Source organism: Argiope bruennichi, chromosome 9 (genome assembly GCF_947563725.1).
Source record: "Argiope bruennichi chromosome 9, qqArgBrue1.1, whole genome shotgun sequence".
NCBI classification, from domain to species: Eukaryota; Metazoa; Arthropoda; class Arachnida; order Araneae; family Araneidae; genus Argiope; species Argiope bruennichi.
The window spans coordinates 6,971,296-6,994,066 of NC_079159.1; the positions used below are offsets into that span (position 1 = coordinate 6,971,296).

Consider the following 22,771-nt stretch of genomic DNA (forward strand, 5'->3'; position numbering starts at 1 on the left):
TGTATTCAAATCACTTAATTTAGTTTTATTAATCTATTTCGAAACTTAAATTATAAATAAGAAAAACCATATTATAAAATGTAAATGTAGTGAAAATATTTCCATAAAATGCACAATATAATGCAACATTTGAAAAATTACTAAATAATATAGGTTTATTGAATAATAATCGACTTCATTTTCCCAACATAATTTTTTTTTTTATCGTTCTTGATTTGAGAGAAAGGTTTCCTTGGTTAATGCATGCATTGTTTACATATGTTTAAATATTTTTGGTATGTATGGTACGAAAAAAATATATTCAATTTAAATGTTTATAGTTATTTAAATATATTAAGAAATATTTTCACGAAATTAAATAAATATTATTGTTTATTCCAGTTGCAAAATTTTGATGTAGTCTAAATGGGAGAAAAAACTTTTTAAAAATTGTATAATTTTTAAAAAATGCATTTTTGTACACTTTAAATTAATAAATGTAATGTAATACTTTAATGTATTTTACAATAGACATAATTATTCAAAAAATAGTATTTATAGTCATGTTTTGAAATAATGTGATTAACTTAAGATTTGGAGAAACAAGAATAAAAGCTGAAAAAAATGATTGTTTGTTCATATAAATATTTATGGAAACCGTAAAATAATAATAACAATTATTATTATTATAGTTGGATATTACATTGAATTTTTTTTCCTACTTAAAAAAACGTTTTTTACGAAATTTTCGAAGATACTCTCTCGCTTTAAGAAGAAAGTGAATTTTCTTAGCATCAAAGAACTATTATATTATAAACCTATAAAACAAACTGACTTATAACTTTCAAATGTCCCTCGCTCCCAGTTTAATCACTCTGGAATTTGTCAAGTCTTTTAATTTTTTTTAAGTGTGTGTGTGTGTGTATAGGGGGAGAGGTTGACAGTAGTCTAATATATTTATGTTCATGAGGTACGTGAAAATGTAAGAAATTTTTCAAGATAACAGGAAATGGCGCGTGTATATCTTCTAAAATTTAATTGGTATTCAATTTTTTTCTGCTTATCAATCTGACAATTGCACATAAAAAGAAACATTGAACGCATTCTATATCATTATCATTAAGTGTATGATGGATTTTTAGTTTGTGAAAGGAGTCGATAGTTCAACATTATAGAATTTAAAATAAAAATTTTATAAGGATACTTAAGAATACACTAGATTTTGCTAAATAGTTATACAAAGTTGTTTATATTTTTAGAAAACTTCTTGCAATTTGTGTTCATTTTTTTTTCTTCCTCTTTCTAGTCTTATTTATTTATTTTAGATTTTAGATTTTAGATTTATTACTTTAGTAAAAGTACATTATTTAAAAACAGCATTTTTATTTTGCGTTATATATTTTATTTAGTAATCCTTTTGAACGTGTTTGATAGTTCCCGTTTTCCTAATTGGATTTTTTGATATGCATGACAAATTGAAGAAATTCGACTTTGATGGAAAGGGGTTATAGGAATGATTCGAACTTGAGGAATTATCTTACAAAATATGTTGGGAGGGTATGGTTATTTTCTCTGTTTAAATGCTAAATTATGTAAAAAATTTAATTTTTAATTAGAAAAACTGTTTAGTATTCGTCAAAATTTGCCAAATATCAACTGTGAAAATAATTGTAAATAATGTTCTGTAACGTAATGGTAAAACAAAACTTCTTAAATTGCAGTTCTGTTCCAAATGGAAAAAATGTAATTTCTGAAAAAATATTGAGAAAAATCTATTTATATTTAAAAATGTAAAAGAAATAAGAAAAAATCTTTGCTTTTATTCTTCACGAATACTTTTACTATTCCAGAATTTTATTGAAGTATTACACTTATAATTATTTCACTTACAGTTGTGTTATTTTAATCGTGTCGGTTATATGTTTCAAAACTATTATTTTTTTTTTTTATTTCGCTTCATTAATTATTTTGATCATCAAACTAAACTGATATTCACGTCGAATCTAACCCCAAAAGAATTAATGACAGCCGCCAACTTCTAAGTACTTTATCGCTTCACCGATGACTCGCTTTCAGGACAGTCAAACTTTTGTGTTTGTTTCTGCCGTCATTAGAATTAATTAAAGAATTCTTTCTTTTTCGTCCTTTTCCGTCGGAAATCATGCGTTTTATTTTAAGCGGGAGATTTTAATTAAGTGTTTCTAATTTCGCTCTTTAAGGAATTTTTCAGGAAGATGATTGCGATCTAATCCCACTCAGAAGTAATTAAGGGGAACCGCCTGTATTTATTTTCAGAAAGACCGCTTTCATTTGGAACGATTTCTCCAACCTGCGTGACGAGAAGTAAATCGTTTGCATTAACTGTCACTTGTTGTTACTCTTTTATTCGCGAAGAAGGAACAGATGCGATAATTGGCAAGAAATAAGGGTTTTTAAAAGTGTGCTTTAGTGTTTATAACTCTCTTTGCCTCTGTATATAGAAATTCTTTAAAAAAATCTGTTCTATGGTATATCTTTTAAAATTGTGAAATACAACCCAAATGGAATTCTTTAACGAGAACATTCATTTTGTGTTCGGAAAACAGAGAATACTTCTGCTAATTTCATCCATTTTAGTATGCAAAAACTAATTTAGAAACTATTTTGACTATGAAACTATTTTAATCTCTTTTTTAATCAAAAATGATATTGATTATATCAGCATCTAACGGCATAAAAATGCAATAAAAATGAAGTCCCGAATTATTCAAATCGTTTGTCTTAATAATATTGCAAAGAAGTTAATGAATGGCAACTTATTTTAATTGAAAATGTCTGTACCGTTCATAAAAAAGGGAATTTTTTAAAGTGATTGGAAAATAATTTGTGTTTTTTACTTTCTCGTATACGTAACATAGAAAAAGTGTAATAATCGCTCGAGATTTTGACGAATCTCCACCTCCTCGAATTCGAAAAACATATTTGTAGGAAACATTTGTCTTTCTGTGACAAATATAACTCGAAATGCATTAAGGTAGGTGGAGGAAATTTGGTGTACGATCTTTATATCAAATTCGTAGATTTCTGTCAAATGTTGAGCAAAAACTGTTCAGAGGAAGTCTTTCTGTCCAGCTGTTTAATTATAAATTAACGTGATAATTACAAAACAAAGAGAACTAAACGGATAAAATTCGGTACATAGATTTAACACCTATAGTATATATACACATGAAATAGTGATCCAGTAAGAGGTTGACTCTCTGGCGATCCATCATTTCAGAAACATGTGAACACGATAACTTAAAAATGTAATGTTGTAATATATCAATTGTAAATATATTTATTGGCTATATACGACGTATTGTAAATTTTATTATATATATTACATGTATACCAAATATACATCGCATATATTTACAACGTATTATAAATATATCAATACGCCGTAAATATATGGGATTTTGTGGTTACAAGTGTCCTTTTGTGGCAAATTTTTGCTTCAATTGGTTGGAAACAAAATGCGTTCAAATTCAATTTTCCGATATTATTGACCGCATGCTAGGAATGAATCGCTATAAAAACTCGCCTAAGATCACACAATAGATCCAGTAAATTGCTAAATTCAGACCAAAAATTAATATTTCTTAAATATTGTAATTCAAAGCCTTGAAAGGCGTTCCCTGGGATACAACTTTATTAAAGAGCGTATGCGAGAAAATTTTTGAGAACACTCCCTCTGGATAGAAACAATATTCAGCAATAGTTAAAGTAGTTTTAATTCGAGCAAATGTTTTTTTATGCGAGTTTAACGGAGTCATAAGTTATCATTCACCATTGATGAAATTTCCCACCCTTTTCTAACTTGAATTCTTCAACAAAAGACAAATTTAATTTCCTTTTATTAATTTTATATTATTTATTTTTATATTAAAATATGTGTGTTTGTTTTCAAACAACGCAATTTCGGCTTTTGCTTTTTCCTACTAGCAACATTTTTAGTTGTTTTTAATAAAATCCTAAATTAATTTTTGTTAATAACAAAAATGAAATATTTAAAAAGTAATTTAGAAATACTTCATGTTTAAAATTATTCATTCCATTCTAATGAATGAATTGTAATTATTAATTTACATTTAGGTCATGTTATCATATACGAACAATAGCAGATTACGTCGGGTATTCCATATAGCTTCACTGGGTCGGAAAATTTAAAAAGTATTTTTAATATTGTCACATTTTTAATGTAGTCTCCCATGACATCCTCTTTTCTGTATATCTCTCTTTTTCCAATATGTAGCGAACATTTCTTAGGTTTAATAAATAATGCTTAAGGGAGAGTTGGAAAAGTTTTACAAATTTCACTATAACTCTTCTCTGTATTTTTTCACATAGTTGTGAATTTAATTCTCATTAGCTTCCTTCTTTTGAAATCATTTTAGGTTTAGTTTAGTTTAGTAATATTAACGTCCCGTTTTAAAGCAACATTAAGGCTATTTTGGGACGTATCTCATAATTTTGAACCGCGAGCAGATGACAAGGATGACCCCTAAGCTGGCACTCCTCTCCAAATTTCCACACCACACCAGCAGGAGGACGTTTGACCTCGACGGATTTAGCATGCACCAGACCCGCTTACACGACGGTTCTACTGTGGAATCGGGTCTGTCTCGAACCTGAAGCCCTTTAGTTCCGAAGCCGAAACCTTACCACCAGGCCACCGCGGCGCGCTAAAATATTTTAGTATTAATCTATTGTACTATTTTTTTAAAGCTGCAAACTATTTTGTTTGTAAGATTATTATATTTCTCAGTGATTCAAAATGCAAACATCGCAATATAATACCTAGCTATTTGACTAAAATCCATTTAAAATAATGAGTTTAAAAAAATGCTTGAACAAATTTACATGCATAAATTAACAACTATCTTTTTCTTTCGCCTAAATTATTACTTGATGAACTAGCACTGTACACATATTTTAACTTCCCCATTTCATTCGTTTTCACTATCGTTTGCACTTTTACGCTGCCTCCGGAAGAACTTCCTATTCCGATTCACGGTAATTCGGGTTCGAATCATGACTGATTGAAGGGAAGAGTTTTTTCCTATCCCTTTTTTTAAAGAGTTAATTTCCTTCTCTGTGAAAACGCGGAAACTGGTAGGTAAAATGCTTTTCCGTCGTTATTTAGCAGCTCTAATCCCGTGCACGCTTGATGAATTTTAGTTAGAGGACTTCATTAACGTGTGCTCGAGCCTTGAAGCGAATTTCTGTTGCACCCTGAAGATTTCCTGTTGACATAGCGTTTTCGAGTCGGGAAATCTTGATTAAATTTCGCATCGTTACCTTTTTCCTGTTAATATCCCCACTCGAAAGATTAAATTTAATGGCACTGGATGTTACTGAATATTTCTGATATAATTAAAGCTGCCGCCGTGGTATTAAATTTTCTAATTTGCAACTGTGTTAACAAATTTATGTGAAATTAATTTTAAAGCATGTAAATTTCTGACATTGTTTCAGTTATTTAAAAAAACCTATCAATGAATTAGGACAAAAAAAATTAGGAAAATTTCGGAAGAAGGATGGGGGGGGGGGGTTGTCTGAAGAGATTAAAAAGGTTCATCAGGATAAATGACAAATTTTAATTATTCCTTGCGAATTTCGAAAATGTAACAGTTTTATTATTTAGCGCTAAATCATTGCTTATTTACACGTTAATTGCTTTCCAATATTCAGACACTGACACATATCACTATTTTATTTAAAATTGTTTATGATATATATATATATATATATATTGAAACTACAGTTTACTTTTCCACTGGAGGGCGTGTTTGTACATGGAGAGAAACGACGGAACGTGTCTGCTCGCACCAAAACAAAAATGCAAAAGTTTTTGTATTCTGGTTTTCCCTTAGTGCTTTTACTAAGGGATTATTTCAACATATATCGATTTAGGAAATGGAGTCTTAGGCCATATACGTTATATGCCATATACGCTGCTGATTTTTATCTTTTCTTTCAAAGAATGAGAATTCAAATTCAGTATTTTGTGAGCGAGTGTTAAAATAATTAAATAGAAAGAAGTGGGGTTTGTAACAGAAAATTAGAGAAAATTTTAGAAAAATAATATGGGTTATTTTAAGAAAAAAAGTAGGAAATTAATTAGGATTTAAATTAAATTAAGAAAAAGCCTTATATATATGTGTAATGATATTTTAAACTCTAATTTCAATTTAATTAATTTCCAAGGTTTTATCTTAATTTATCCCATAGTAAGTTCATTTTGTTATTTCTTGATCCAATTCCACTTTCTCTACTTAATTAATTCAAGAGAAGCTTTATAAAATTGCCGAATCGGTTAAACGCCGACACATTTTCACGCTCCGCGTGAAGGGCTAGAAAAATGGCCAATAAGTACATTCTTTTTTAAAGATCCCTGTGTTTCCCTTACTTGTGATTGACATGCGGCAGAAATCCCTATCAGAATCTTAATAATATATTAGCACTGTAAAAAATATTTTTCCTATCCATATCTCATGTTATATAAGACGAGGAAAAATTTATTTCGCTCTTCTTCCCGACTTCTGCTTTTGAAACGTGCTGTGGCGGACGTGCCTTGTCCGTGCCTTCTTTTAAATAATCATGCCGCCTCCCGAGAGAGAATAAAACGAACTTAAAAATACAAAGTCTCTTCACTGCTTGTCACACTTGCATTCTGCTTCACATAAAATAATGCTTACATATATAATATAATATAAATATAAATATGGCCCTATATGTCACCGCAGTGTATTGCTACGTATTCGTAATATTGTTATTTGAAGGAATTACTGAAATATAATAAAATTCTTTTAATAATAAGTCTTTTACTTTTATTATAAAGGTGATAAAGTCTTTTACTTTTTATTTACCCATGGTAATTCAATAATTAAACAAAATCAAATTTTTCACCTTTAATTTGTTGATTTTTTAATGTTTTTTTACAAATCACTCCCCCCCCCCTATTAATTCAAACCTACAAATATTCCGATTCCTTGTTAAATTCTTACCAAAAGGGGACAACGACCCCTGAGAAGAACAAAAACATCTCATTCTTTCATTATTCCGAAAATAGCTCTTTTGTCTCGCCGAATGGTGTTGTCACTTTCGGAAGAAATCCCGCTGACACACCAACCGTCACGTTCGGATTTCGGAAAGAAAACGCCGTGTCTTCGAATTTTTATGTAAAGAAGCAGACACTGGAAGAGGAGCCTTCTTTTCTGTTGGCCCAAGGTCAAAAGCTCCATAAAAATGGCGGCGTGACTCTGTGCACAATGCGGCCGGAGATTCAGATGACACATCTCATTGTGGCGGATGCCCTACTAGAAAAGAATATATCCTTACCCCATGGTCTTGCGCATTTTTGGTGGGTGTTATTTGGGAGGGTGTGACGCTCACGTACTGCTATTCCCATCTTTTTTTTTTCTCCTTTTTTTTTTGTGCTGAAAATAAAAAGTCACAATGACGCTCGAAAGTGTAACCGCCCGGTAGTTCAGCTGGCGAGTGTGCTATGTTGCATAAATTCGACTTTTCTTCTTTGTGTAAATCGCCAAGCCCTTCTTTTCTTTCCCTTTTTTTAAAAAATATTATTATTATTTTTCTCTCTTTCTCTTTAATGTTTCAGAAGTAGATGAGTAAGGGTGACCTCTATCATTATTGGAACTTAGATAATTTTAAATCTTGATGTCGCTATACGGCACTGCAATTTCAAAAATAGAGATTTTCTGAAACTTCCCTCAATGAATATCTCTTTTTCAGTCAAAAATAATTTCAAAAATAGAGAATTTTTGAAGCTTTCCTCAATTAATATCTCTTTTTTAGCCGAAAATAATTTTAAAAAATAGAGTATTTCTGAAGCTTTCTTCAGAAAATACCTCTTTTTCAAACGAAAATACTTTTCGCTAATTTAGTTATATTAGACTGTAAAACTGTTTCATGCTTTCTAATATGTATTTCTGCATGAAAATAAAGTATGAAATGTGATCTCAATTGACAAATGAAAAAAATCATATAATGATATTAATAAATATCTTCCTAACGATGACTTTAGCATGTGTTTCGAATTACTCGTTCATATTTGGGGGGGTGGAGGCGGGAAATATTAAATAAAGCAGAAATTGCCGAAATTCGTGAAGGCAAATTCCCTTAAAAAAATAGAATGCTTCTGGGCGGTTAAACTGTATCAAATTAAATAGACCCTTGATATCTATCGTATTCTGTAATTTAAGGAGCTCTGATGTCAAAAGTGAGAACGATGCAATGCAGAGAAGTCTGTTTGCTGTCAGATTGAAGGAACAAATTAAATTATTTTCCACTATCAGAAATTCTGTGGGAAATAGCAAGATTGAAAGTAGCAAGTTTTGCATTTTAGGAAATACATCTGTGAAATATCATAAGTTGGAAAGATGTCTTCTGATTACTTAATCTAATGGGCTCCTCTAAAAATGTTCAAAGAAATAGGCATCTGAATTTTTGATGCTCCTCTTAAATGTTTTAAGATGATACTCTTTCTAAAATGTATAACTTAATTTAGTGTTAAAAAAAAACTTTCGAGACAATTGTAATAGTTAAGTGTAAGTTTTCAAATTGCCATGGGAACCAAAACCTACAATTGTAGTAGCATTGAATGATAAGATGGCAATTTTTGTATCATCATTTAATGTTAAAGAGTATTGATGTTTATGAAATCATTTTAATTTTTCAATAAATTTTTGTGAAATGATTTTACTTTTAAAATTTTTTATTTCATAAAAATTTTGTTTTTAATTATCTTATTTTTAAAAAGTCAAATTAATTACATGAATCATTTAACTATCATTATTAATTTAATTTAATTTCTTTTGGAAGTTTTTTTGTCAATAATATACTTTTTTTTCTTTGTTGTACGTATTGCATTTTCTCTTTAAAAGAAACATATTCTGATTCACATGTTCTTTTATGATTCAAAAGCTTTCCTCTTCAATCATGTTTTAACATAGTTAACTGATAGCACAGATTTCTAATGAAAATGTTATTTGCAAAATTCTCTACTTTCGTATCTAAATCGGCACTCCCGGATCAGGTTTTGCTTACTGTGTATCTACTGCCTATTTCATACACTCTCGCTTTTTTTGTGCCCCAAAGCCTCGTATTGTTTCTGCTTATTTTCAAGGTTCAATTTCGTGCTTTCATTTTATTTAAAAGGACTGAAACTAAAATCAATTATTTAATCTTCAGAACATTATTGTTCATTTTTTTAGAACATTATTTCATTATTATTCTAAATTATTATTCATTGTTATATTTAAATATATTTTCAAATTCATTTGGATGTCTTTTTTTAATTATCTTACTGATTTTTGACTGTTATTGATTGAATTTTCTGCTTTGAGGAATCCTCACCCTCACAAATTTTGTTTTTGAATATTCGGAATGCTTTAAATATTTATAAAAATATTTCTATCATTTTGTTTAAAATTGTTTTTTAATATTATTTTTTTATGTGCGAGATACTGAAACTATTTTAATGAAGATGACCTTCTGTTAATGGTTTTATTTTAGTCTTTCATAATATCTCTTACTTGAAACTGCTAGTATAGATGTTAAATTAAAATCAAATAAAAAGTCCAGCTATATTCAAATCGATTAAAAATTTCAACATTTCCATTCATATGTGGATTCGGAAGAAAAACTTCCCTCAAAGTCTTCATTCCTTAAGGGCCGCTAGAATGGCAATCTTTCCCAATTTTTGATTCTTAACATCTGCCGAAAGGTACACTTAGGAATATTTGAGCCATCTTTCCTGGAAACTTTTCCCTCAACAGAGTGAGTGATGAATAGCCCACATTCTGAGGTCGCGGACCACCCTGGGCGGGAGTCAAGCATTTCCGGAAGAGTTTCGTATCTCTGTTTACCATCACAAACCCCCCACTGACCAGCAGGTTGACCGGTGACTGGTAGGCGCCTTGTCCTCACATGTAAATGCCACTTTAGTGGAAATGTATATTTCCCACGTTTCTATTAAACTATTAGCCTGTCTGTCGTAAAATGCTCCAAAAAGTCGTTGAAAACCATTTCGAACTTATTTCCCCCGTCATTTGACGTTTTTTAACATTGCTTTTTAAAAATTCATGTACAATTATTCAGAAGGCAAAGATGTTCATCTGTTTAACCCTTTAAAGGGCCATTTTTTTCTAGTCCTATTATGTTAAAATATTTTTAGGCTTGAAATTAGAATGAGGAAAGGGATTCATTTAACTTATTAGATAAATTTAATTTGATTAATTATTTAATTTGGTTAATTAATAATTAAGTAACAAATCAAGGCACATCATTTTGTGTAAGATAAAGAACTGAAGCATCTATGTTTCTGTCTTTCTAAAAACTTTTGTCAGAACTTATGCCAACCTACATAAATTCATACAAAGATTGATAAATTTGGTGGGAAGTATACTTTCCACAGCCCTAGAAAGGTTTAAGATATTTTTCTTACCGTTTTCGAATTTCTTGATCTTTTGTTTCAAAGTGCAGTACACTCCCGAGTATCTGATTCGCAACTATCCGGCTTCTTTACGATCCGGACTAGCTTTCTTTTATCCTAATTAAGTGAGGAAGGCAAGGTGTCTATTAAGCCCTCTTTTAAAGACTTTTTCAAAGCTAAAAACTGTAAGTTTTGATTCTCATCTGAGGGTTCCTTTTTCCTATATGTGTAATCATTTATCAGTGAAAAATTAAATCAATTTGAGCCAATTTTCTTAAGAATTTTTTACGATTTACGTTAATGTTTTGTTTATATTTCCTGAATTTAAGTTAGGCATAACAGAATTTATGTTGAAATGCGAGCAGTTTAACTTACTTTTTCTCTAATAAATTCTTGAAATGTGCAATGCAGTGCAGTGCAGTATATAAACTACTAGTACAGAGCCTTCTACTTTAATCCGACCCGTTACCGGCAACTGCTTCTATGTTTCACCGGGCCGTGGCTGCGTTCACATTATACTTGACATATAAATGGAGGGCTTAGTACTGAATACGAAATGAGAAAATACCTATTATAACAGTGAGTTTTGGGATAAAAACTTTTCTTCTGGTATTGATGGGAAAGAAATTTGTTCAAAGAATTCCTGCATATATGGCTTTTTTTGTTATCTGGCTAGTCCTTCCGCCACATTAAGCCGGATACTCAAAAGTGCATTGTACATATGAGATGTGTGTTTTGCATGTAAGAAAATCTAAATTTAAATATGTTGATATTATCAGCAGGTGTAATATAAAGATTTTAAACTTTTCTCTCCTGTCTTACAAAGACATTTCGATCCTTTCAATATTATAACAATTTTAGTTCCCTAAACTGTGATTCTTAGTAAAACAGCTATTGTCCTTGATTTTGAATAATCAATTTTTTATTTCAATATATTACCATAAAGACTTGTGTTAGCTTCAAGGCTGTTTCAGGTTCTTGGCTTCGGCTGTCTTATTGTCTGAACTGTTGCTTAATTAGTTTGGTCTCGTCGGCACGAAGAGTTTTTATGATTTCAAAGGGGTTCTCAGAGATGACCTTGGAATTCTGCGTGTACGGAGGGATGAGAGGAAGGTGGTTGTTTCTGCTAGGTACACCAACAAACAGCATCAATAAATTGTTATATTATTAATCAAGAACTGAATGTGCTCGAAAAATATGAATGGTGGGCTGAAATTATATTCTTTTTAGTTCTGAGCAGTCAATATCATTCTTTTCATAAATGATTACTTTTTTTTTTCGTTGTTCTTCATTATTCAATATTATTTGATTAATAGTTTAAACAAATATTTATTAAAATGTTTTTTTTATTTGTGCATTCTCTAGTTTGATTTCATGTAAAGATTTATAGCTTGTAGAAGAAATTTTTTTTTATTCTTTTTCCAACAATTTTTAATTATAATTGAAAATGATTGTTTACTCAGATTAAAGTAGTCCCGTTCATTATTCTAGTATATTTTAAAAGTAAATAGTACATTTGAGCAAAATTTGTGTTCGATATTCTGTGCAATATACTATTTAAGATCAAAGTTGTTTAATTTTAACCCGATCAGTCTCGGCCACGCCTTGCCAAAGTTTATATATCAATCTATAAATCGTTTCGAATCGGCTTGGTACACAGCGGACGTTTGAATATCCAGTGCATCCAAATTTCCATTGCAACATTTAGAATGCAGAGAGGGGCTAGAGGTGCAGAGAGGGTATTATTGGGTACTCTAGCAAGACACTCCCCGAAGGAAGTTGGAGAGAAGCAGGTCTGGAATAGTCATCAATGTCCATACAAAGTGAATGGTGTGGAGTGATTCCATTTAGTCTGTAATCCTAAAGTCCGGTTCCGACAATCCATTCTTTTACATATATAGTCGTAAATCTGCCATCTGACCCATTGTAGAACCACCTCTGCCTGTGGACGTTGTTCGGGAGCTTCCTGGAAATTGTCAGTAAAATGAACAGGCATTAAAAAAAATCATGGAAAACAACAAGAGGGGAAAGAGGGCAAAATGTGCCTGTCTCAAAGCACGCACGGGCCGTCGGAACGGGTTTTAAAATGTGTATAAACACAGCTAACACATGTGTATATACAGCTGATCAGAACTTTCAAAGTATTGACGAGTGGTTATTGGTTAATGTTATTTTAATTTAATGAATTAGATGCCTTACAGTTCCAAAATTTATTTCTAGTGAATTCAGAAGAGATTTAAGGTAGTAAAACTGTAACCAATTAGTACTCGATAAATAATTTAAAAAAGAGCTTTGGGAGGTTCTCCCTTTTCTCTCTCTCTAATTCATTAAATGAAAGCTATCGAAAGACAACTCTTTGTAAAACATGTCGGAAACTGTTTAATTACCATCCTGTCAAATCCATTACCCATCGCCAGTCTAATTAGAAGGCAGTTGATCCTTCTGCTCTTCCTGAAAACGGTACGACTGCTGAACTGACACGAGTCTATCTTTTTATTTAATTAATTAACGCGGTGATTTCTCTTCTTTCACGAAAGAATTGCTACCAACTTCAAAAATAGGTACTTTTTTTCACCTTATAGTTACACGTTTCACATGTGCAAAGGAGGTGAGCTCTATTTTATAAAATAAATTAGTATCCTGATGTTTTCGAAATATGCTTTTTTATTTAGGATATCAGAATTTCCTGTTTATGCAACTTTTTTTACATTCATTTACTTTGAAATTGTTTTTAAATATGATTGTAATTAGCTTTGTTTTGAAGATTAGGCTTAGCCCCGTCACAAAGAGAGAAATTAGTTAAATGATTCTTGGGGAGGAGGGAGTTATTTGCATAACCTAATGCTGCAAAATAATACACAAATTTTTGTGTTTTCAAAAATATTTGCTATTGAAAAAAGCAGATGCTGATGTGCCTTTAAAATTTGTTAAAAAAATTATTATTAAATTATTTTTTTCAATATAACTATAATATTCATTTAAATAAATGATTTAATAAATTTAAATCAGTTCAATTTATTCTGTCCTAAAACTGATTAACTTTTATGTAAATCTTATTTATAGAAAAAAAATAAATTTTTCTTCTTCAGCTATGATTGTTCTAGTTAAATTTTATATAAATTTTAACAAAAAAAAAAAAAAAAAAATACATGACTGTTGAAAAATAGTCCCTTAAAAATACGACTATGATTAAAATATATTATCAGATTGGTAATGCACAATTTTGGAAAATATATGGCTTATTAAATAGGAATGGACTTTTTAAAAAATTAGAAACATATAACTTGTACAGTGTGAGAGAATTGGTGCTGTATTTAAATGATGTGGAAATCTTTCATACTTTAGCATGCTTTCTACGATTAATATTTTTTAAAGATATTGTACAAATCGTTACACCTTAATATGATATAATAGAAATAGTTTATTTTATAATAAAGATAAAAAAGTATTGATTATTTATGGCTTTTATACTCAAAATTCACAAAATAGTTATCATTTTTACGGAAATATATATATCATTATTAGCTGCAGTTTGTTTTTTTTGCAACCCCCTCCCCAATTTTTTTTAAAAATCTTTTTATCTGATACTTTTCTAAATATTTTCTTTCTCGTTATTCTATATAACTATAATTTTTATAATTATTTTTCTTCTTTTTTTTTTTTAGGTAAGTTCATTTTTCCTTTCCATTGAATTTGTTCTTGTATGTGCGGAATAGAAGATAAATGGTAAGAGTTTTGCGTGAAATTTAGATTTCATCATTTACATAATGCTTCAATAATATTTAATTTTCAATCGGTGCTGTTAAATGTTTATGTTTTTAAAGTCACATTTTGCTCAAATTATACGCAATCAAATGTTGAGTCTCAAATTATTTTAGAAATGCATTGCGAATTTTTGATTTGATACTTGTTATATTAAAAACATACAATGGTGGAAGGCTATGCTGTTAGATGTCTTTATTTCTGCTGTCTGCCTTATACCTTATGTCGTTCTGATGGTCTAATATTTATACACCCATTTTAAGGAAGTCAGTGTTATCATAGTCTGCCGGATGTCGGCACGGGTGTCGATTTTTCTGAGGGCTAAGCTCTACCCTTTCCACTCGGTTTTTCTTGAAGAGTAATTTGTTGCTTGGCGAAATATAGCTTGCTGCAGAACAGTTTTCTGTTTATGTTATGTGACTTTGCCTGCTCAACTGGTAGCGAAGGGCAACACGAGTATATGGATGAGAAGCTACCATCAGTTCATTGATAATGTTGTGGCTATATCAATACTGTTCCAGTGATTATTTGGTGATAATATTAGTACTGTTCCAGTGATAATTTGGTGATAATATTAGTACTGTTCCAGTGATAATTTGGTGATAATATCAGTACTGATCCAGTGATAATTTGGTAATATCAATACTGTTCCAGTGATAATTTGATAATATCAGTACTGTTCCAGTGATAATTTGATGGTAATATCAATACTGTTCCAATGATAATTTTGTGATAATTCAGTGATAATATCAATAGTGTTCCATTGATAATACTATAGGTTGAGCTACCTCCACTCGAATGATGGCTTCAACAGAAGTATTTGTATCATTTGTTCAGTGTTGCTCTTAGAACTCAGCTTCAATTGCTGCTACGATGACAGTCATTTTGTATACTCAAGCATTTCGGCATGGCAAGAGAAGAATCCCAACCCTTTGTGGATGGAATTCTGTAATTTTTATGTCACTTAAATCGACTCCATTAAACGAAAGCAAGTGTTTAAATTCGTTAAAGACTTACGCACTGGTTCTTAATTTTTATTGATAAATATTTACTTCCCCTCTAAGTTTTATTATAGTGCGAATAGTAAAATAGCAACTTTGAATTAATCAATTAAATTAATTTTGTGATTTAACACTTTGAAATATCTGAATCTGATCATCTGGATATGTTCCTCCACTCTTTGCTTATTAAACTATTAGAGGAACAATATTGACTATTTTTGTTACTTAAAAAATAATTTAATCTTCTTTAAATAATGTCTGCATTGATTATTAAATTGTTTGATCATCATGGCATTTACGTGTAATTAATAAAAGGATTTTAGTAGCTATGCAATTTCTATTAATACTTTCGAAGATATTAAATTCCTACTCAAAATAAATGAATTCGAATTATTTGCCGCCTGTTTGAGAATTTCATGTTCCGAACTCCATCTAATTTTCAAATTGAAAATTATTTTCACCCAGGCATGTTGTTCCGGACAAAATCTATCTCATCTTTCGTACTTTTTTTTTTTTTCGTGGTTTTAGTAGTAATTTCTTTTTAAAGAAAGGGGAAATTATGAAACCATAATCGGATATATAAATCACTATACTCTAAAATTGTGATTAGTAAAATTAAATAATGATAATGAATCGCATCTGCTTTAAACTTTCTGAAAGCTTTCTTCGCAGTTTGAAATAATACAATTGATTCTTTAATTTTTAATTTAAAGTATTATATATACCTATAATTATATATTTATAATTGCTATCTGATTCAGAAGCATGACCTTATCCGTCATTTTATGTTAAATAAGAGTTGAGAAGAAAAACTCTTCCTATAAAAATATAATCTGAACGAATAAACTAAACATACTTTGTTCAACTCCATAACTAATTTCCTTTATTTCTTGGAATGCGTTTTTCAAAAATTGTTGCACTGATGCTATGCCATTCTTAAACAGAACTTTTCAATCTCAAATTCATTATTCGTGCCGCATGCCACTCTACTTCTCCAACACTCTCTGCGCATGCGATACCAAAACATCCCCGAGAGTCATCTGAACTCCCAACGAGCAGAAGTGAATTCTTTCTCACAAAAGAAAGTGAATTATTGTTCTTTGATGGCCATCATTGTTCCGTCTTAGGAGTCACGACACCGTAATTCAGGCGCCCGGCTCACTATCGCAAGGAGCGCTCCCGGGAGAGCCTTTCCCATGAGAAGGGGTATGTACTATATCTGAGCTCTTGAAATTGATTATTTTTCGGCTTTCAATCTGCAGCGAACTGTCTCGGGTCTCGTCCTTATCAACTTAGGCGGATAACTCATCAGCAGAAGTGGCTTTTAGGCAGGTTATTTTAAATTTGATGGCTGCCTTTGATCGTAAATGGTTCAGGATTAGACGTTGAGAGAGGAGCTTTGTATTTTCCATATAAATTTTTCTTGAATTTTATTGGAATCAAATAAAAGTGTATCTGTTTTCGAAATCTGAAAGCAGTTTATCATCAAGTGCGGGAAAAATTTCAAAATGGAGTATATAGCAGAAGATATTTTTATATGTTCATTAACATACCTTCTGTAAGAGTAAAAACAATCACGTGTAGTAGCAGGAATTTTTGAATTCTCGAAAGGCCGTGCATATCATCTCGCATGCTATATTTCTGTACTCAGCTGTTCATTTATCGTGTGTAAGTGCAGAGAACGTTATCCTTCTGGTTTTTATCGTTGTCATTGGAGTTTCGGTTCCCGTTCGACGCCAGCCTGCTTTTAGAGCCGCGTGTGCCGCCGCAGATCAGAGCTTGAGTTATGACTGCAGTCAACGAACGAATAAAATGAGTGCTTGTTGACATTTCGGACAGACAGCTGGAGCATCGACATAATGACACGTTTTTACTTTCGGAGGAAAAGTATCGCGAAATCTTTCGCACCTTCCATATCGGTCCCATTCAGAAATAGACACAGAACATTCTGGAGGGCCATTTTTGTGTAGTGCCTGCCTCTCGGGCATGCTAGCGGGACTGGATCTCTGCTCACCATTGGTAGATTGAAGAATGCCCAGTTGTCTAATGTCCGGCAGTTCATGCTAGACTCAGCATCTGTGATTCGTTGATTACTCCAATATTTTCAATTGGAATGATGAAATTGGCTTTGTTTGTACACAAAGTGGACCCATGAAACGCGTCTACAACGAAGTACAAGAGAAAATGTGTGAGAGAATTTTCTCTTAATTCTCTTATTTCTGTGGTACGGACGGATTCTGTAGAGGGAATTTCAGATCTCTTTGGAAGTTATGCCATAGTTGATGGAAATTTTTATTCCTTCGGTTGTTGTAGTGTGAGAATGACAGACTCAGCCATTTTTTTAGAGCATGTGTTAGAAATAATTAACTAAAAAGTGGGATTTGGAGCGGGAAATAAGAGAACATTTTAGAGTAATGTAATGTGGTTTAATTTAATCTAAAACAATAGGAAATTAATTAGCATTTAATTGAGAGGTATCATTACATTACTGTGTGTTTGTGTAATAAATACGCTTTGGCTAATTCCCAAATGAAACATTAAATGGAAAATTGAATTCGTGATTCCATATATAACACATGACCAATTGTGTTTTAAACATTTTTAATAAACCATAACAGGTAAATTAAAAAAAAAAAAAAAAATTCGGACTCTGTGCAGAAAATGTGAGGGATTTTGTTTTCCCTTTATTCATTACAATGAGCTCCGACCATTTTGCTTATCGCTGGCATATCTCGTAAAAATAATATTTGTTGCCAGAACGTATTGGAAGATCAATCAACATCAACGCCAAACGATGACACAAACATATCACTTCCGGCGAATACTTGCTGCACATGACGCCATGGTATCATTTGCATTTCTTCCCTGTCAGCAACTCCCTTGTTGTAACTCGAAACGGGAAAATGTTTATATTAAAAAAAAAAAAAAAAAAAAAACGTATAGGAATAACAAGTTTATCAGTTATTTGTGCAAGGTATTTTAGTTATTTTGAAATCTATTAAATCATTTAAAAAAAAACATCTCTAATAAATAATTATTCTATTGAAGTTGTTATAATAATTTCAGAAGTTATTATTTATGTTGTATGCATACGAATTCGCATTTTATTTGATGGTGGGGTATTTCAGCACAATTCTTAATGTGGCGTCAAAGATATCATTTGCATCTTGACTTGTTTATTTCATTATTGAATGCCATCATTAACCAGTTAATGTTTCTGATGAATATGTCCATCATGGAGAAAGTACATTTTGCGTTTTAACGAGTTCATTCAATGACAGTTATTATATTTATATAATTATTTAATTATTATATCCATAATTAATTATTTATTGTATTTATATAATACATATGTCTATATTTATATAACAGATGCGCATTTTCCGAAGAGGTCGAAACAGTTAACTGGTTAAATATATTCCTTTCCCCAAGCGTTTTAAGACGGAATTAAAATAAGAGCGATAATTAACTGATTTTAGTAATTAAGAGAACTATAATTTAACTAAGAAAATTTAATCAAGATTATTTTTTCTCTTTTACTTTCAGATATTAATTTATCAATGAAGCTACAAATAAGCACCCTCCAATTCATTTTTATGAGAAAAGTAAAAACACAGCGAGAAATTATTTATTTTAGTTATTAAAGGAATTCAATTTTTCGGAAGTATTCAGACGCAACATTTTTTTTTATTATTATTTAGCTTTCACGCATTAATTTGTCAATAAAGTTATAGTATAAATAATAAAATAAAAATTTTAAAAGGAAGCAACAGACGTTAAAAAAATGTAATGAATTTACTTTTAATAAAACAATGGGTTTGATTTTATTGCTATAGAAATTATTGTTTTACTATTTGAGGTTTAAAACTTTGCTGGTAGTTTTAAAAACTTTGTGTTTGCTTAGTGTTAAAAACATAATTACTTATTTAACTTTCTGAATGTTGAGAGCTAATTATTAAAAAAATAACTACAATGGCCTTGCCGAGAATAACTTTATAAATTGGTGTGATAACATTAAAAAGTGGACAAAAGAAAAAAAGAAGAAGAAGAAAATCGTAGGCTGTTTTCTAGTTCCCGTTGTAGAACAGCTTGTTTAAGGATGCAGTAAATAAAGGCTAAAAATGTCTGGAGCAATGTTCCAAATTCGATTTTGTAATGACATTTCTATTTATTTCTGTTGCAAGTTTTCTTTTTTTAAACTCTCCTTGTAAACCTGCTAGTAATTGGAAAATCTCTTTTCATTATTTATTTTTCAGAAAATTACAATCATAAAACTGCTTTATCGTAGGCGAAAACGCTTTCAAGCCCTCAGGCACTTTTTTTTTTAGAAACACCACTAAAAAAGATAAGAAATTCACCTTTTTTTATTTTTTGGGAGCTAAAAGCATTTTTTTGATCGGTATTATTATCCCTCTTGGCGACCTCAGCTTTCTTTTGGCGACCAGAACAAAAGCAACCTCTTTGGGTCGCCATAGCAACAAGCGGGAAGTAGGTACTCAATGAACAAGTTTTCGCTGGGACTCTATTAGAAGTAAACTTTTTTTTCTATGCAACGGATGTTGGGCGCGATCTCCGCGTGGGTTCGTTTTCCAGAATGTTTTTATGGAAATCGTGTGGTATTTCTTTAGATCTTCTAAATAGTACTGAATTTATTTAAATGTGCGTTGTTTCCTCGGAATACTGTGTGTCTACCATATTTTTGTTCGAATGTGTTTGTGCTTCTTCATTGAAGGAACGTTATGTCTACTTTGTGTTCTACTGTAAATCGACAGTTATGCTATCGATAGTTATGCTAGTGTGACTATTTCGAAAAAGGATATAACAAATGTTATTTATTTTGATTTTCTTATGAAAATGCAGATTCAAGTATTTGGACAACTTAACGATAAGAACTCTTCTACTTTATGAAACGATTCTACATTTTGAAATTGCGGGTAAAGAACTTTTTTTAAACATATTCTTTTTTTTTTTATGGAATTTTCCAGTTTTTTTAATTTTTAATTTGGCTTTGTGTTATACAATGTTAAAAGTATTATTTTATGAAATTCATAAGAGTATCATTAGTTAGTGGAGAATCCAATGTTTCGAAATTTGAAAGTGATTTTGATAGAAATCGAGTTTTATTAATTAGTTTTATTTAGAATTTATTAGAGAAGAAAAATGTTCTGCCTTCTGGTGTTTTTTTTTTTTTTTCATTTTATGAAATCGAATTTTGAAGTATTACATTTTAATGAATATAAATTGGAATTTATATAGAATTTTAATATTTCTAACGCGAAAAATGTCCATTTGAGATTTAAAACGTTTTTTAGAAAATCTATTCCTACACTTTTTGGTTAATCTTCAGCGAAATAACTGTTTCATAATCTACAAATCTTCCTTAAATGAGCCGCTGACTATTTTTATTTTTGTAAGCAAACACGGAACATACCCCCACAACGGTTTTCGCTCGACCGTCGCGGCTTACGGAGCATGCGCGTGACGAGCAGCTGTGAAACCTCACCTGGACTTCGTTCCGCCACAGAACACAAAGCAAAATTCGTTTGAGACTGGTCGGTATTATTTTTCACGTGCAACCTGAAGTGTCACACCGACCGACCACTGTTGATAATTCTTGTAACAGATTAACAAGTTGAGTGACATCATTTGTAGCACATTTCAACAAGTCTTTTATTATTTGTGACATCGAATAAATTGAATTATTTTATCATTTATGGATATTGAAGAAATCTTTAAAAAATCAAGATTTTAGTTTCATTGGTGAACTTAACGGAAATCAGAAATACTTTTTCTTCTTCTTTTGGAATAACTACTGAATTTATCATTAGCAAACGATCTTTTAGAAAATGAATGTGAATACTTTTAATCGACGTGAATGGCAATAATTGATTTTATAAGGTATTAAATTTGTTTTCTAATCGATTGAAGAGTAATTCATTCTTTATTAAGCCATTATTAAATGTGTTTCGACGTATTTATGATCCGCCAATCGACGTATGGATTACAACCAACCAATTTAACTGCCGTTAAATACCTTTTTTTCATCTGTCTATAAGAAATTTATGGTGATTCGCTTCATTATACGAATGCTCGAGTGCTTTGCTTGATTGTGCTCAAAGTGAACCGATGCAATTGTCAAGGAATAGCCTAAAATCGTTTGCAAGCGTGAAAGGCCATGTCGACACTGAGCAATAGTTCCAGTGACGATCTCTCATCGACGGACAAGAATCCTTTTCGAGGCCGGCGGTTTGCCAGGGCGTTTTTCAGTTCTTGCATGGGGTTGCCTCGCAATAATGCGGCCTACGCCGCGAACAGCGACTTCGAATGGGATACTGTGTCAGGTAAGAGAAATAATTTATTCTGTTTTATGCAGATTCTGTTATTCTATTACCGATGATGAGTGTTTTATGCTTTAAACTGAAACGTGACTTGATTTTTTTTTAAAAGTGAAGTATCGTTACGCTGATGTTTTTGGGTTAATTAATGCACCTTGTATTTAAATAATTAAGCTGTTTTTTTTATTTTATGTTTATGGTTTCTTTTTGTGGCAGACATTTTCACCAGCATAAAATCTTGTGTTGATTTCCGAAAGTTCCAATAATTTTAATTGTAAACAGTAAAGTATTTTTAACAGGATAAACTGGATGTTGTATAATTAATTGCGATGTACATGATACTTAAATCCTTCTAAAAGTTTTTGTCTCGTATTTAATTTGCCGTTTTTCAAACATCCCGTGTAAATTATTACATTTAAAAAACAACATTTGAATTTGCAGGATAATCGTGAATTCAAAAATTTACACATTTCAAAGCATTTTTGTAAGATTTTTCTTTGTTTGGATTTTATTTGGAGTATTGAAAACAATATTTATATCATAATTCCATTATTTGCATATCAATTAATCGATATAAATCGATAACGATTAATTCGTTTGAAAACAATATTAGATTTAGTCACAAGTAATTTTGTTGTGCAAAAAGCAGTTTTGATTTAAGGCAGTTTCGCTTTCTTGCTTGTTATTTTGAACCTAAATTCTTCCTTTCACGGGAATTTATAATCACTAAAATAAGATTAAAAAAAAACATTTCGGTCTGAATTTAAAAACAAAAATTTGTTACCATCAACTTTGATGGTAATTTGCTTATTTTTCAGTTTCGTTTTCTTTACATTAGTTTTACTTATTTTGGGCATTGTCATACCATTCAGAATTTAGTATCTACCTTTAAACATTTTTGTTTCCCCTTATTCTTTTATTTTTCCCTTTCTTTTTTTTTTTAAGAATTTTTAGAATTTAATAACAAAAAACTTGAGTTTAAGTAATTTATCACCTACTACTATTATGTATTTAAATCACTTTTTTTGATATCATTACAATATTTCTTTTAAAAAAATTATTACTTTAAGGTCTACGATTGTAGAAAAGCTTTAAGTGTTGGGAGTTTTTTTTTTTAAAGCCGAGAAGGGTAGACAGTTTTATATAAGGAATAATAAATTGATTCTGAAATGTATCAAGAGAGGAAAATTACATTAATATGGTTCATATTTTTG

At 30.8% G+C, this 22,771-nt stretch overlaps 1 protein-coding gene across 7 annotated transcripts in view; it reads left to right on the plus strand.

Moving 5' to 3' along the window:
• LOC129983872 (ras GTPase-activating protein nGAP-like) overlaps positions 1-22,771 on the plus strand; it is a 425,698-nt gene that overhangs the window by 256,742 nt on the left and 146,185 nt on the right. The window contains exon 1 of one of the 7 annotated variants that reach the window (XM_056093544.1): positions 21,040-21,563. The exons of the other annotated variants lie outside the window; for them this stretch is intronic. Coding sequence (XP_055949519.1) covers positions 21,398-21,563 — 166 coding nt within the window. The 5' untranslated portion in view covers positions 21,040-21,397. Of the gene's footprint in view, positions 1-21,039; positions 21,564-22,771 lie in introns of those variants that run through there. 7 annotated transcript variants of the gene reach the window in all.